The 17,991-nt window shown below is 36.1% G+C and overlaps 1 protein-coding gene across 1 annotated transcript in view; it reads left to right on the forward strand.

The window, feature by feature from the left end:
* Positions 1 to 17,991, forward strand: part of ANGPT1 (angiopoietin 1) — a 155,504-nt gene that overhangs the window by 91,472 nt on the left and 46,041 nt on the right. The window contains exons 5-6 of the mRNA XM_068182959.1: positions 6,898 to 7,025; positions 12,430 to 12,531. Coding sequence (XP_068039060.1) covers positions 6,898 to 7,025; positions 12,430 to 12,531 — 230 coding nt within the window. The remainder of the gene's footprint in view (positions 1 to 6,897; positions 7,026 to 12,429; positions 12,532 to 17,991) is intronic.

The following is a 17,991-nucleotide window of genomic DNA, read 5'->3' on the forward strand; positions in this document are numbered from 1 at the left end:
AAAATCTACAAAGACAGATGACTGAGCATATGAAATACCATTAATTAAACCTATGACAGATACTTCAGGCGGTGCAAAAGACGATAGAAGGAGATTGCAGTAGAAATTGTGGGTGGCTTGCAGAGCATGGGTGCAGACTTACTGACACTTTCAGCTAAGAATGCAGTGTCACCAGCTGGAACGCTCTTGTTAAAAGCTGACAAAGGGAAATTGTCCTTCCCACGGTATGTGTATGGAGTTCCTTGGTATGGGATGCTGAATGATGAAAATTAACGTGGCTTCAAAAATGGAGAAATTAACTGGAGAAATTATGGAAGAGAATTCTTTCAAAACCTATTAAAGATGCAGATATTACATCTGGTGGAAGAAGAACTTATTCTGTAAATTCCTGGATATGCTTTCCTGTGCTTATGCTGCTCTCCAGTCCTCTGCTTTGAACATCTGTTCGTATTGAAGACTTTTTTCAGGATAATTCTTAGCCAAGCTCTTGCAAAATCTTAGGGCCTTCCTGAGGAGAAAAGTCCTCAAGGAAAGAAAATAAAAATAAAATAAGTAATTATGAGAGTATAAGAAGAAAAAACCTGAAGATGGTGGTTGAAAGTAGTGAGGAAGCTCCATGACTTCTAGGGCCCTGATGCTGGAGATGGGACACTGGAGAGGCTGGAGCAGCAAAGTAACTTGGGATATCTAGTCTTATGACTTCATTGGGGAATAATGGGGGCCTTGACAAAGCAGTTTTATAAATTAAAATCTGCAAATTTATAATCTATAAACTTGATTATGGAACAATAGTTCCCAAAACAGAAATATTTTATTCCAGTATGTCAAAATAAACTTTCCAAGTTGTCAATGGCCTGCTCTTTTTGTCAGATTCAGAGCAATGTCACAAAGCAATATTGGCTTTAAAAGCATTTTGATGAATGCATATTTTGTTGAAAGGAAAATGCCTGTCCAAACTTCAGTCCTAAACTTCCTTTCACCTCCCTAGTAAACAAACATGAGTACACAAGCATGCACAATGATGTTTCTGAGAAGACTGCTGGACTCCAAGACATACAGAAGCAGGTTTCATACTAATATCCTCCCATTTTGTTTTGGTTTTTTAAGATTTTCAGACTTTATGGAGATAAAGATAAAACATAGAATTAATAAAGTAGGAAAAAATGTTGACATTGGAAAAAGTTTTGAATTAGGTGGTGATAGTTTGTCTTTATATCAATTAGAATTTGGTAGTAACTATGTATAAATTCACATTTAAAACTTTTAGTTGACTAGCTAGGTGCATAAAAACCTCTGATATTTTATCAAGAATAAGTAACTGTAATATTTTTTATTATATACATCTCAATGGATTTAAATTTTCTAATTATTCTTTTGCATTGGTTATATTGAGTGACAGTGATAGCTTTAACAATCCAGAAACAAGTTTTGTGGAAGAAAAACAGATACTGTGTAATATGTACTTGAATGAAAATATGTTTTCAAGTCCATTTTAAGAGGGACCCAAGTGTGCTCTTGCACAGCTACCATTTCAGTTCGTAGGCATCACTGTAGTTATCTGAATTGAAATCATCCTTCAGGTTTGTTCTTTTTCTTCTGGTTTGTGTAACATTTGCTGCACGATGGTGTTGCCACAGGGTTGTCTTGTTGCAGGCAACATCAGGTGTCACAGTCAGCTATTAGGTTGCAGTTTAATATTTGTTCTCAAGTGGAGATTGGTATATGCAAGACCAGGACACTGAAACAGCAGATTATACTTCTGGCTGTAAGTCAGCAAAAACTGTAAGTCTTTGCATATTTTTCCTCCTCAAAACAAAAAAAAAAAAATCTTCACCTTATTCTGTCAGATTTGTTTGTGGTTGCTGCTGCTGAGTTGGGGAGCATATATCCATGTGTGGGCAGTGTTGCAGGCCTCCTCACTGGGTAACAGTTTGAGTAACATCCTTTGGATAACATTGACAAACTGTTCTGGATTTGATTCTTCACAAGCCAGGCATTATTTGCCAATATAACTGGAATTTTGTTGGTGCACAGCAGCTGCACCCAAATGGCTGGGAAAGAGGTCAGAGACACAGGGTCGCCTACAGAAATGCAGGATTCCCCACAATATGTTTGGAACAATGACAGGATCAAGGCAAAATTTATTTTCAGTCAGGATCTAGACAGAAACCATCATTTGGCAGTCCTTGTATGACCCTGTCCTGGAATGTAGCAGCTTTAGGTAAAAACTATCAATTTACAACCTTCTCCTTTTTTATTTTTTTGGAGTTGCTCAACAGGGGACATAATTTTAACCTCAGATGCTTTTGATAGCACATCTAAAATTTAGGTCAATTACATATGCCAATAAGATATGGAGAAAGACTTTTTCTTTCTGAATTTAAAAGCATTAATGATTTTTAAGTGCCTTTTTGGTACTTCTAGTCAATAAGAAAATTAGATTTATGTAAATAGAACATTGAAACAATGAAAATATAATAACTTACTCAGACACTAAAGAAATCTTTGCATATCTGTCCAAATAAGTCACTATTATGCAGAAAAACAAACAGCTGTTTTTCATTTGTTGTCAGTATCACTAAAGGACATAAGAGTCTAGTGATTAACTCAATCTCAACTGATTTCACAAACATAGCAGTTCAGATCTCAAATAATTTAGGAAGTATGATTGTGATTTATTGATTCAGTCAACATAATGAACTGCATCTTAACATTCTTTACTGCTTATAGACAAGCTGTGTTATTCACCAGATATCTGATGGCGACCTGAAAAGCAATGAGACAACTTAATTTTCTCAAAAACAACCAGAAATCTCAGTTTAAAAAAATCAAGTAGATTATTTTTTTTCCTACTTGAGATGAAATTAGATGATTTTCATACAGCTAGGAAAAACAGATATTGTATGCTTCCAATTTCATATTCCTAGAGGAGAATACTAGTTTAGTAAATATTTCAGAAGCTACTTATTCTTAGTAGTCGGTTAGTATTTCTTTAAACCTGGGCAAAAAAGAAAACATTCTCCATTTGTGATAGCTATTAGGAAATAAACTAATTAACTACTGATTTAATTTTACAACTGATAGCAGAAAAATAGTCTCACTATACTGGGCACATATAACTATCAATCAGTTAAATTTCTCTGACTACTGATTTGGGGAAAAGCCCTATATATTTGAGTTCTCTCACTTGCCAGCACAGGTAAATAAATAAAACTGGAGTGCTGCAGCCTCAGGGGCTGACCTCGGCTTTCTGCTGAGGGTTGATATCCTGGCAGCAGGTGTAGCAGAACACTGCTCAGCCCTGGTGCTGCACAGCCCATGGGTTAACAGAGATCTCATTCATTTGGGTTCCTGTTCATCCACAGGGCCTGGGCAGTTGTGGATGGCACTTCTTGTACTGTCTGGGCTCCAGTCATCATCCAGGGCACTGAGGAAAAGGAACAGCTGAAGGACTGATAACTGAAAGAAGTAATTTCCATCAAGTAGGGGAAAACAGATAGCTCAAGGAGAAAGTTATTGGGCTAAAAATTACCCAGAAGACTTTTGGAAGTGCAGTGAAAAAGTTATTATTGTTTCTCCTTCTGTTCAGAAAAACAGGGCTTTCCACACAGGCACCACTGCTTTAAAGGAGCATGACCAGTTTATTCATCTAGAGAGGCAATCAGAAAACCCTCCCACATTCCAAATCTTGGCTAAGTATTCTGGCTTAAAAAATGATAATATTATTTTACTTGACATAGACTTATCTTTTTCTTCAGGTACATAAAACTCTGTCATAAGCATTGTATATGAAAACAGCTAAACTAACATTAGAAGTTTGTTTAAAGTCAATATCTTGAAGCTGACTAAGGAATTTAGTGGTTACATATTAGGTTTTAGAACTAATTTACTTGAACTTACTTTTTAAAAAAATTGCTTACACATCTACCATATGTGAGCCATTACATCATTCACAGATTTTACTTGATGTATAAAGGATTCAAGGTCTATGTAATGTTGTAGAAAAAAAATAGTCTAGGGTTATAGTAGGTAGTTTGGAAACTGTATGGAATATTAAGTAAGAAAAATAACAGCAAACCTTAGAGAAAGCATATTTTATGCTAAAAGCACATTACCAGTAACATTCCTGAGTATTAATTTTCTGTCAAGTTTGGGCTGTTCTTGCAAATTACAGTGTGATGTATTAAGAAAACCTAAACTTTGGCCAGTCATGCTTAATATACTGTGCTGCAATCTGTAATAGTATAGGTCCTTGTGAAGGCTTTTCTTCCAGTGGGAGCCCCAACTCCTGAGAGAGGGGTGAGAGGCATCCAAGGAAAGCCATCTTCTCCTGGATACAGTGGAATAAAACCCCAAACGGGCATTGGATTGCTTAGTTTTTAGGAAATTAAACGTTTGCTCTCAGTGTGATCTCAGCTACTTCAGCTGTCTGAAACGAAGAGGAAAGATGGCCATATTTGTAACATTTATCTGTCTTTTTCAACTTCATCTCTCACACAAACATCCCTTTTGTTGTGTTTATTTTAGTTTTTAAGTATGATAAGATAATTTATTTCTAAGGATGATTTCTAGAGATCCATCTTTTTAGAAAGTTACCAAAGCTGTTTGCTCTGATATTAAAATCTTACCTTGTTTAAAATTTTAATGATATAAACTTTAGAACATACCCATGATTTCTTTTGTCTAAGTTTCAGTTACATAGGACCCAAATTCAAATTTCCTTTATTGAATCTTAATTGTAATTTCCAAGTGGTTTTCAATGTGTGTATAACACTCATGTAAAAGGTAAGATAATCTTGCTGCATGCAGCTAATAAAATATAAGTGTTTTAAGACTGAAGGAAATGAGCAGTGCCTCTGCACCACTAAATAATTTTGAGGCAGGAGAGACTGATGTCTCCAGTTGAAACAACAGCATTAGAGTAATTCAGGCCAGAAAGAATGGATCTATTCTAAAGCCCTCTGAAATCAATGAGAGGCTTTGCTGTAACTCCTCTAGGCTTTGGCTCCAGCCCCAAGTAATTATTCAGGTTGGACTTTGGCCACAGATACTAACACCATCTGCCTACAGAAAGGACCAAGAAGTCTTTAATTAACACGAGTCACGAGGGCCTCAGTTCTATGTCTTATCTAAAAAATGTCACTTTTGGGAGAGTGCACAATTGATGTGCACCTTGCTAAGGACCTCACTCCCTGCCATCTCACAGGGAAGTGTGTAATCTACAGCACTGCCAGTACTACCTTTTCCAAATACGGCTAAGTTTCAAAGCCATTGATTTCCTAATCGAATTTCATATGCGAATATATAAATTAGGTTTTATTTTTGTTGATGGTGTTGAATAAAAATGACAAACATGAAGCAAATACATGGAAGGGGAAAAGAAAGTGTTTTTGTTTCTTAAAATAAAATTTTAAAATAATAATAGAAAATTCATAAAAGGGAAAGAGTAATATCATTTTTTGTGCTAAATGCCTACCTAGAGAGCAATATAGTCTTACAATCAGGATTGGATTTCTCACTATTTTTCTATTTTCACCTTTTCATGGAATGACTCAGGTAAAATGTTTAAACTTTTTTTACCTCAATTTCCCTGTCTGTGAAGTGGTATTATTACCAAGTGCTCTAGCAAGAATTTGCCATCCTAAAATACTTCTTGGAGGTGTTCAACTCCAACTGCATGCCCTTGGCATTATTCTCACCACCTATGGCCCGTGTAGTCCCTCATGCTGTGCAAGGCCATTGACTTGTTGCACATCAGCGTCAGCTTTGCAGCGGAGGCCATTTCACTCAGAGTGAATGAGATGTAGTCCCTTTTGTATCTATAACTCACACTTTCAAGCCAAAAATGAAAAAGAAGTATCTTTCACCAGAGGATGAGTGTGTCTGGAAGACTTAAATATTGTGTCCTTATTGTAGGGATTAATGAAGTGCTGGCCCGAACCCTGCACATCACTTCAGGACATGTTTAACTTTAAGAATCTGAGTAGACAGATGGATTTCCATGGGAATACTGATGTGCTTAAAATATGTGTTGTTGGAATAAAATCATATCCTTCACTATTGTGTGGGGTCATGCTACTTTTGTACGTGAAAGTGAAGAGCACTCTCAGATATTACTCCTTCTACAGGGAATTTCCTGGTTGTTCAAAACTGGGATTCTCAACATTTTGCACTCCTGATTTCTAAGCCCAGGCTCATATGTATATGGTCTGTCTGTAATATACAGGATCAAGACCTACACTGGTGTTACAACATTAACTGTTTCCTTGTGCTGAGCAAAAATTAATCCTATAAATCTTGCCTCTAGACACCTCACCTCAGTTGCACTGCTTTTTCTTTATCGTATTTAGCAACCTTTATGAATGTAGATATGAAAATAATTAAATTATTCTCTAAAAAAAAAATTAAGCAAGCAGCTGCCTTGCTCCAAGCTCCTATGCTGCTCAAAACTCATTACTTCATGAACAGCACAAACTCTCTCCTTCCAGCATTGCTTTCTTAGGTGAACATCTGTGTCAGATCACAACACTGAACATGTTTTCCACCTTCATGTGCCATCTCTGGGGCATTCTTTGGCAACCTCCCAGGTACAGCTTTAGTCAGAAGCAACACCTGCAGGGGCACAGAGTTTTGCACTCAGAAGGAACATGCTGTGTTACCTCTCAGCACACAGGATGCTCTGTTTAGCTATTTGTATCATGACTTCTTCTGATGCCTACTTCTGCCATCTGTCCAAAAGCTTTGTACTAGTTCTTTACTAGAATTTGCCAAATGCATGAACTGTGTAAGAAACAGTGCATTTTTAAAAGGGATGCACTGTGCAAAAGTGGACTTCCTAGATACAGAAATGCTTAGACTGTTGTTGTAACTTATATTATCATGTCTTTTGTTTTGCAGTTTTACTAAAGAATGCAAAAAAGGAAGAAGAAAAGCCATTCAGAGACTGTGCAGATGTGTACCAATCTGGTGTTAACAAAAGTGGGGTCTACACTATTTATATTAACAATGTGTCAGATCCTAAAAAGGTAATGACTGGGTTTATTTTCTTGTTTGTTAGTATGATACTACTCTGAACTGAAAGGAGTGTTTGGAGCCTTTATTGAAGTTATCATTCCACAAAATATTGTACTGGTATAAAAAGCTTGTCTACTATTTAGTCTTTAAAAAGTACAATAGACTGAGAAAATGATTAACTGTATTATTCCAGACATTCTTCTTTCCTGCTGACATAAAATCCTTCCTAAGTTCCAATGTACACTCAATAGTTGATTCACTTCCTCCCACTTGGCAAGCTCAGTTGATTCAGACTATGGCTGCAAATAAATCTGCAATAAAATTTAGAAGTGAATTTGTAAAGTGTGATAATGAAGAAGCTGATCTTGGGGATTATCTGGTAGCACGAGGAAAGAAATAGCAGAATGAGTAGTTTTTAAAGATAAGGATTTTAAAAAATTCTGCTTCTCTTGTAGGGGACAGGGAAAAGCATTTTTGGCTGTAAAGAACACAACATGCTGAGTGCCAGCACTGCTTGAAATTATGAAGCATTTATAATCCCATCCTTCCCAAAAAAGAGACATGGGAGAGGGGTTCTTTTATGCAAATGAATCATTAGTCTGTATAAGAGATTATTTTTTTGCAAGGCTTTTGTTGCTAAGGTACCTGAGTCAGGAACTAAGGTTAGGAACATGAGAGGATGTTCTAAACCCAGCTTGTCTGTGGAGGAATGTTATCTGCCCCTCTGACAGGACACTATTGGGAACAGCCACCAAGAGTGAGGGCTGATTACCTGGGAAATACAGTGGTGGCCATAAAGTGGGCCAGACAGGAGGGAGGGAACCACTTCTGTCAAGTGAATTTATTCTTACTGCAGTAAAATAGTGACCCTGCAAACATAAAAAGACTGTAAAAAATGTTAATAATATTACTGTTTATAGTAATATTATGATCATATTAAGATATGCTAACCTTGTTCCTAAGTGGAGTTTGGTATTAAAAAAGGCCTTTGTAAGCCTGTAAACATCAAGATGTTACAGTTTAGCAAGGAATTAGAGTTCATTAAGACATGAGTGGAATTTAGGTGGGAGAGCTTTTTGGGCCAAGATCAACATAATTCTAGTAAATGTGAATGGGAAAATAATTGACATGACATTAAATGCAGATATCCCTGAAAGCATTATTGAGCAGGACAAGAATAATAAAAGAAATTCTGTAGATGCTGCTGCACTCAAAAAGAGGTGTAACATCTATGTCCAAATCGCATGTACCAATTTGCAGTAGTTTTGTTAGCCTTACTGAAGCTCATAAACCATAACCAGAAGCTGGACTGCAATTAAAAACAATGGTTACCTGGAAACACTCATGCTTCTGGTATATTTACCTCAAACCCACTTCACTGGCAGTATAAGGACAATGACACAATTGAAGCCATCCTCTTACCACTATATCCTTGATTACAGACACTGCTATCAATCAACACAGGTATCACAACTCAGCTGGTGCCATTACATTAAGTTTTCCTGGAGGGCTCCTGTTTCAGCAAGAAAAGGCAGGAGTGTGTGTTTCTGTGTGTTGAGGGCATTTCTGATGCACCCGTTTGTGCCTTGTCCTAGCAGTAACACAGCAAGAGCTGATCCCAGGCATGTTCATACTACTCAAGTGAGGAGTGTGATTGCTTTAACAGGTGGTTTTTTAGACATTAAGGTCATTTAAACAAGCTGTAAGGTAGTGCTGTGCAGATAGCTGAACTAACTCCAGCTGAGATAGCTTCAAAATCACATCAATGCAGCGCTGCACCAGCACTAATTAGCCCAGAGGCAGCACCATGCAGACACAGTCAGATTGCTCTAATATCCTGATAGGTACTCCATGGAGACAGATTTCCTTCTTTAAAGCCAGCTTAGTTATCTGGATTACCACATTGCATTGCACAGTGCTGGCATGTCTTAGGAGCCCTAATATATTATTATCTTCTGCATTACTCACAGTCACAGGCAACTATCTCATTCATAACAATGTTATACATCAGGCTACAAAATATGCCTTCATTTTATATTTTCTAAGGGATAATTACTAGAATCCTGATATTCAATGGAAAATACCTTTATCATATATACAAATGTTACTCTCAGTTTTGGTGTTTTGTTGGTTTCACATCCATATATTCACAAAAAAATTATCCTTCATGCCATTTACATACCTCATTTTTATATTCTCATGCATGCTTTAGACTGCAATTTTTGTTTCTTGTTCCTAACTTCAACAGTTCATTAATATAATTCATAAGCCTTCAAGCCCTTGATCAAAATTAGTATTTCATATCTTTAAAATGATCTTAATAATATTCCATATTTTTATATAGAAAGAGAAAAAGAATTAAACTATTAAGCTAATTAATTGGCTTACTCTGACATGTATATGTGCAGTGCCTGATAATGTGGATAGTGATTACTCTGGGGGAAAAAAAGGCAAGAAGAATCCTCTCAGTCCCCAGCAAAGTCAGGGTGAGCTACAAGGGAAGCAAGGCTTCTGATGAGCAAGGGAGCAGTGAAAGTAAGGTTGTCCCCATTTTGGAGTTGAAAGAACCAAGTCACCTTAGGGTAGGCCAGGTGTGATTGGTCTGACTGCAAGCAGGACCTCTGCATGTGCCCTTGGATCAATGTATTGACTTGCCCACTGCCTCCCCCAGTGCCCCCACAAACGTGGCTGTCACCGACCTCTGGGTGCTCTACTCTGAAAATGTCATGTTATCCACCCCTGCTGCTGGGCTCCCTGTGTCTGTGTCCTTGTGGTTCTGCAAAAGCAATTGCTATGGCTGTGGTCTTCTCTCCCTTTACTTTCTTCTTGTGGATTTCCCACTAAATTGGTGCAGATGCTCTCTCTGAGCATATCTGGTGGAATTTTAACCCATTCAATGTAGGCTATCCCTCTGTATTGTGCAAACTGTCCTCCAGCATGGAGGTCATCAGAATGTTTCTGCTTTACACAGACACATTCCCTGAATCTCAAAGGTCTGGTCTTGAGCTTGATGCTCCATGCCAGTGAAGTAGATTTGTGGGGTCTTAGAGTACATACACTTAAAATGCAATTTATAGACATTTCACATCTTCCATTTACTTTAAAATTGAGCCTATCTCTGAATGCTAATTATAAAATTTTAAATAATTTAGTCCATAAAGCTAAAATAAGTAGAAATAATCCCATATTTGCCTTTTAGGAGCTTGAGAATTTTTACCCATGCATTTAAGGAAGAGCAAGAGTGCAATATTTTGGATGGTCTTTTATTCTAAGTCAGATTATTTTATTAATTATAAAATCACAAACTGTAATGCATACAAATTCAGTCACTTTTTTCATCCTTTTCTAATAGAGGGTTATGTATCAGAACACATTAAGTGGTGTTAAATGGCTGAGTGCCTTGATCTTTTCTGGGGCAGACAAGGCTAAAGCTATGCACAGTAACATCTACAATCACTGTGGAGCTCCTATTGATATGGGCAGGTATTTGTGTCTATCACTGATGGCAAGTGAAAAATGTGCTGCTGGCAAATCTTTTTTTCACTGTGCAGTTTTCTCTTTCAATTTGATATATTATTCAGAAAACTTCAGTCTTTTTATAGGTATTTCATTATATTGTAGCAGGGAAAAAAAATTTGCACGCATCTTTAAAATGAGCAATCTTAATACAGTCGAGGATTTACTGCTCTAAAAATTGGCAGTGGATTCATGGGAGCTTGAAATGACTTATAAGGAAAGTAAATCCATCTTTTAGAAATTCTCACCGTAAATCAGACTAAAGACATTAAATCCTGTAGATAAATGTTTTGACTCACAGTGGCTTCCCTAAAGAAGGAATAGGGCCAAAATATTTGTCTAGAAAATTGTGGGTTTTCTTGTGGTTACCCTGAATCAAGTTCATGTTTGTCCTGGTATTCTATTTCCTTCCTTCACTTTCACAGGGACTTCACTTGGCATTCCTGGTGCAAATTAAAACAAAAACACTTGCATATTGTTACTATGACAATTCTTATGAGTAGGAGAAATTTAGGACATCTTTTCCTGAGGGTAGAATATGGTCTTCTAGTCAACTGCAGGACAAATTTTATTTAACTGTGTTGGATAGTAACATCCAATTTGTCAAAGCAATATAAAGCTTTAAATTGCCAACCAGTGCTTAATGGATTGACTTTTGCTGATGTGAATGCCAAAAGCTAAACCTCTTCAACACTCTTACATATGAGTTTTTACTTAAAAGGCAGAATACAGCTTTTAAAATTGCAGACAAATGAAATTTAGGAAAGGTGCAGGGTCAATATGGCATGGATGAGTACAGGGGAATGGAATCAGGAAAATTTGCTTGAATGAGTAGCCCTTAGAGATTTAGATCTTAAAATCAAGTGTCCTACAAAAATAGGAACAAAAATTATTACTGCTTGTCACATACCAAGACAAGTAGTATGTTGTCTTGGTACGTGACAAGCAGTAATACAAGCAGTAGTCTAATTTTTTCATAGTTTATCTTCTGAGTTTTTGGAAGCATAATGAAAAGGAGTGAATAAAAGTTAATATCCATTTTTATTATTATATGGATTATTTAAGATTGGTAACAGATTTCAGTTTACACAATATTCTAATATCAAGGGTCAACAAAATTGTCAAATTGTTTCATTATCCTTTATACACAGAATCTTTAGTATCTAAGTTATAATTTTCTTAGAGCAGTGGTGACAGGGTATGATCTTACATATTGAGTATAGATCTTAACTTCTGACCTTGTCTTACAGACCTCATCTCTTGAGCCTGTTTCTACCTACATTTCTGTCATATAAGGCAGTTTGCTCTGAAGTCACCTGTCCCATTTTGGGACACTGCCTGGAACACTGTAGGTAATATTACACTTCAAAGGAAAACAGAATAACCTCATCTGTGCTACATTTCAGATTCCTAGGAGGAGTGTTATCTGAAAGAATTTTCAAGATTCTGAGAGCAAATGACACTCTGCTAAAAGCTACATGAATCATTATTATCACTGAAAGAATTACTTTTGTTTATTAAGAGGAAGGAAGTGGTTTCAGGGGCACTGCAAAGGAAATAGAAAAAAAGAGCATGGAGGAATGTGAAGGGGAAAGCTGAAGAAGTAGAAGGGGATGATTTGGAGACATTATTGGTGGTGTACTGAAAGGAGACATTGCTGGGAGAATTACACTAAACATAATGAGAGAACTGTTTGTCACCAAATGACTGAGGATGTCATTGAGGGAATAGGGCATGAGTGCATAGGAAAACACACTTCCTTAATATTGTTATTCACAAATTTCCCCCCCCCTCTAAGATGACAGAATTTCAATGGAAACTTGTTGTATTTTCTGTTTGGGTTTTAATTTTTTTTTTTAATTTACTATATTTATTTACTATATTTTACCTATTTCATAGGTCTTTTGTAATATGGAAATTGCTGGAGGAGGATGGACAGTTATACAACACCGAGAAGATGGAAGTCTGGATTTTCAGAAAAGCTGGAAAGAATACAAAATGGTAAGGTGAAAAATGTGCAGTAGCTTTACAATTCATACAAGTGTCAGATTTCAAATACTACTTTTATTGACCTAAATAGATAATTCCTCCTATAGTGATGTGGTATGGTTCTGCAGTCTTTTGTGAACTACCTTTCTTCATGTCTGTTACTTTTTAAAATAATTTTTACTCAGTTGAGTATTATTTCCCCTGATTTAGAGTTTCTCTCAGATCTGTTACTGAGATTAAAACAAGATGAGACCAGAACACTGCTGTCTGTCACTCTGAAGTTTTCATTTGATGTGATGTTAAGAGATAAAGGCATGTGATGATGCTTCTAAGGCATAGATGTTTTCAGCTGAGAGGAGCTGGTTCAGTATTTGGAGCAGATATGAATAAAAAAATTTTACTGGGGTTTATCCCAAGTCATACAGCACCTCTGCCAATCAAGTTAATGTACTGGAAATGTTGATACTTCAAACAGGATTACAAGAAAATAAATAACATACCAAATTAAAGATGACATGACTTCAAGCAGGCTATTTTCCCTTTGCCAACTCAAAAAAAAATTTTACTCCAATCTAAATAACTTGTCACTTTTTTTCATTATCTGCCTGATCAAACTTTTTTATGGAGCTCCATTCTCTGAATCTCTGAGGACTGGCTTGGATTTCAATGACATTCCTAGTGAAGTTTTCAGCTCTGTGTTATCAGCCTGGCAGAGGAAAAGGTTTTTTTACAGTTTTCAAAAAACACTAATGAAAAGTAAATTTTAAATGTTTAAAATTAAAAAGAAGTTCTGTTCTGTAAAAAATTTCAGTGGGAAAAATTTCTGTAGTAGAACTTAAAATTTCAGAAATAACCATAATATCATATGATTGAACCAAAATTTAATTTTGGATTCTATTGATATTTTATTTTCAATATTGCTTGAAAATATAAATAATTATCTGGGTCAGACTACTGGTCCTATGGATAACTAGAGGATGTAATCTATTTTATAATATATATTAACTAAAGTGATGTTAAAATGACAGAAATATTTTTAATAGAGTTAAATAATTGGAAATTTATTTTCAAATTCATATTGTTTTAATTTAGCAGAAAACTTGAAAACTGTTTTACTCGATTTTGTTTCAGAATCAAATAAAATATAAAGCATCAAATTATTTTGGGGAACAAAATTTGAAGATTCTACCAGTTTTACTAGTGAGGGAATTAGAATTTGTATGTGCAACTTACATATGGACTTTTTAAAATTTATATATATCACATTAATGATTTTCTCAGCTTTTATCTCCTGAGATTTTCTTAGGCATTGTAATAAATACAGCCCTTTGTAAAGTTTTCCCATGTGGCCTGTTTTTATATATATCCCTTCACTTAGTCATTTTCCTCCACTTTTCCTTCACAAAAAGTATGAATCTGTGCAGGATTAGATTCTGTTGGTTTTGCCTAGTTCAAGAAGTCTGAATTAATTTTGCTTCTCTTTAGGTATGATATAGTGTTCTAAGAGATCATTTACTTCTACCAAATAAAAAGGATCCTTTTTGGACTTTTATTGACAGTTTATGCTATATGTCATGAAACAAGATGGGATTCATGCTTGCTCTGCTTCTATAGACAGTTTCACCAAAGTAACAATGTTAGGCTTCCTTCTGTGGTTACCATGTAACGCTAAGTGTTGAGTGTAGAATGGGAGAGGCTGGTGGACTCTCTGTATTAGTGGGATACCTGAAAGCATCTGAGGTTCAAGCCAGAAACACCACTAACTTAATTCTTAGATTCTTCTCCATTCTTAATTCTTAGTTGTTCAGAGAGGGTGTGTGGTGTCTGTTAGACCACAACTCCTCTCCTTCCTGGCACATCTACCTGGTGTTTCTTCCAGTGGAAGCTGGGTGGTGTGGTGTGGGAACACAATGGCACTTAGGCTTCCTTGGAGCACTTGAACTTAATGTGTGTTTTCTCAGCCCATCATTCAGATAGAGATTTCCAATTTTGTTAAGATATTCTTCTCATGCTTGTAACTCAGGGAGTCCTAAAGCTGACAGAAATAATATCATCATATAATAACAGCAACCATAGGTCTCTGGGTCTTCATTTTTTTTTTCAGTGCATTTAGTTCTTATTGGAAAGAAATCTGGAAAACTGTTTAAGTTTTTAAGCTATAAGCAAGTACTTGCCAGCTTCTGAGCTGGACAGGAATTCAGGCCACTGGCCTGCATTTCTGTTAAAGGCCTCACAAGTAATTGGCAGTGTTAGAGGCCACTGCACATATGCTCTGACTCTAAACAGATCCTTAGAGCAGCTTACTTGGGAAGGGTGTGCACGGAGCAGTCTCTTCAAGGGTGACAGCACTGCTGGGTTACAGGAGTCACCTGAAAGCAACGAGGCACTCCTTGTCTTTGATGCAGTTTCACACTGATGCTTTTAGCTTACATGGAAGCACTTCAGTTCTGTTCTAGACACCAATACAGTAAACAGGTTAAGTGAGAGGTAGGGTAGCCATAAATCTTTTGAGTAGGAAGTATACAATTCCATTCATACATTAATTGCCACACAGTCAGTGATAGTGCAATGCTAGAACTAATTTTCCTCCTGTTTTTTCCCTCCGTTTCCACTTGCATTCAGCCTCCACTCTGGAAAATAAAGTAACACTTTCTTTGGTATCTAAACCAACATCTAATGAGTGCAAAACCTTTTCTGCAGATTCACTGTTATGCAAGGTTGGTTATGTATCTTCTTGCTTATGGGCATATGTTCCCTATATCCTTCAATTGTCTTGTTAGTCTTATGGTGTGCAGCAGAATTTTTACCTTTGCTTCTAAGAATTCATTTCTGACTAAGAAATTTCTTGGGCCATTTGAGTTTTGTACATTCAATAGTAATTGGAATAAATTCAGAGAAAACCCCAAAAATTCATTATTACATCATTTCCTTATCAGTATCTACTACATTTGTTCTTTCACATTTTGCAATGGATTTTCTGTTATACTGTTTGTTGTTTATCAGAAAAAATTGAAGTGGAATAATAAATAATTTCTTTAACAGCAGGTGAGATCACCCTGAAGCAAATTACAGGCATTTTTCATATTTTCTTGCCTGAGTGAATGTAAATATAAAACACTATTATGAGTTTTGATCTCTAGAGGGGAATATTGCTTAAAAATTTATTTCTTGCCATCTACAAACCCAAGACCCTTTAGAAGGGGGTTTTCCACAAACTTACCATTCAAGACACGGTTTTTGGCATTTATTAGGCTGTTATTAGCAATAATCAAATCTGAGTAAATGATTAGCTCATGTGCTAACTTGGCTGTTGAGACTTCTTGATCATTTTCCAGTTTTCAGTTCTTGGATGAATGCACCTTTCCCAGTGACTGTCTCCATTTTTGCCAAATTAGGTGATGGAGTATTGGATTCCCTATTCTCTAGCTTTCTAGCATGTCTAATTTAATAATTCCCATGAAATGCTCTAAATTTATTCCACATTTGATAGCCTAACATTCACTATGAGTTTCCTAGGAGGCTTTCTTTGGGGTTGAGTCTGTTGGGAGTTTCCTCAGACATCTAAATTTTCGTGCTTTCTCTCATTTGAGAAAAACTCTCAATAGGTATTTGAAATTGTGTGCCTTAGCCAGCTCACAGCAATCTTTTTCCTAGCCAGTTTTTTTCTTGCATGTCAGTATTTAATTGTACTCCATGCCTTAATTGCTACTTTCTAATCTCCAATAAAAAAAAAAAAAAAAACAAAAAAACCCTATTACTTCTTTTAATCATTCATAATGTCATGAGCTAGATTAGGATGACTTGTATATAGTACACACAAAGATGAATTTCTAAGCTTTATGGCAACCACTTCCTACCTTCCTGACCAGCAGCTGTTTTTTCTTTTGATTTCTTTGAGGCAAGAATGACGTTCAGTGCTAATTTCCACATTCCTTCAATTTCATGTTCCTGATTAATATCTAAGAGTCCAACAACAGTTCAGTGCTTAAAACGTCTGCTGCCAATTGTTTCAGAAGTCATCACTAGCATTTGTGTGTGCCTGAAGAGCACATCTACAAAACAACTTCCATTTCTGTTGCAGTTTCTTCTTTTTCTTTTCTCAGTAAAGCTGTTGGGTCAAATTGATGGCTATCTCCATAGTGCGTACATGGTCTGACACCAGAGTGGGATAATTTATGTTCTTCTGTGGCTCAAATTCTTCACACACTGAGAGCCAGACCACGGAGGTAGTCACCAGAACTTTCTCAGGAAGGGTTTTTGGATGCAATTCTAGTGGGAATTTACATTGTGTTATCTGGAATAGCCTGACTTTCCTCTGAGCCTCAGTAAATTTAAGCTCTTACAACAAGTCTGGTGATCTGTGTCTTCTGCTTACTTAAAGGGCAGCTGAACATATCTTTGGACTCTAATTCTCTGATTTCCTTCTAGACACAATGGTTTTACACATTTTTGTATATTTCCCACAGTCCACCTCTGTGAGTAAGCTCTAGTTTGGACAGAGGGCCTGCCTATTTCCTGGAAGACCTTCTTGTTTGTGACAGTAAGGTTGCTGGTCACCTCATGTTTTCATCACACTAGTCTTTGCAAATTCTACAAGCCTGAATTATACATAAGAGCTACCATTCCAATAAAGACTTTATTTTTCAGTGCCTTTGTTCAGTTCATTCTGAAAACTTCCAGATGTTGCTTACATTCAATTTGTATTTCCAAACTGTTCAGCTCCTGTTTTAGAATATGGCGTCCTAATTCCTTTTATGGTCTCCACCTGTTGTAAGCCTTTAAACATTAAAATTTTTATTTCTCTTATGAAAGTTTTAGTTCAAGTTGCAAGTTCTGTTGTAATTCTCCCTGCACACCTTTCTTGCTTTTAAACTCTGATATCTCTTTTTTTTTCATATTGCTTCAGTAGCAATGTTAAGTTGCACATTTTTCCCATTCAAAATAGGTATTCAGCACCATTTATATTGTGCTTGAGACAAAATATATATATATATGTATATACATATATATATATATATATATATATACATACATATGTATATGTATAAAGAGACAAAAACTCAAGCTGGTATAGTTTTCTCTTGGAGAATTACCTGATGGTGGATAATTCTCTGTTATAGTTGTATCCATTTACAAATAGTGTTCAGGTATGTTATATCCCCAAATACTTGACGAATCAAATAATTACAGACAGAGCTCCAACCCCTTTCAATAATTAGAACATTATGTTCATCACTTTCTTTTTCGAGTGAGACAATGACTACATAAAAATGCATAAAGCACCTTTTAGAATTGTTTGTGTAAGCTTATTGATTCTGGTTCCACTATTTTAGTGCAAAATAACTTCAGATGTGGGTGGGATTTTAAGCAAATATTACATTAACCATATGGCTTGGCTGAGGAGAATGTTCTTGACAGAAAAAAAATTACTCATAATTTGAAAGCCCATACTGTGGGAACAATATCTTTCAT

Source organism: Anomalospiza imberbis, chromosome 1 (genome assembly GCF_031753505.1).
Source record: "Anomalospiza imberbis isolate Cuckoo-Finch-1a 21T00152 chromosome 1, ASM3175350v1, whole genome shotgun sequence".
NCBI classification, from domain to species: Eukaryota; Metazoa; Chordata; class Aves; order Passeriformes; family Viduidae; genus Anomalospiza; species Anomalospiza imberbis.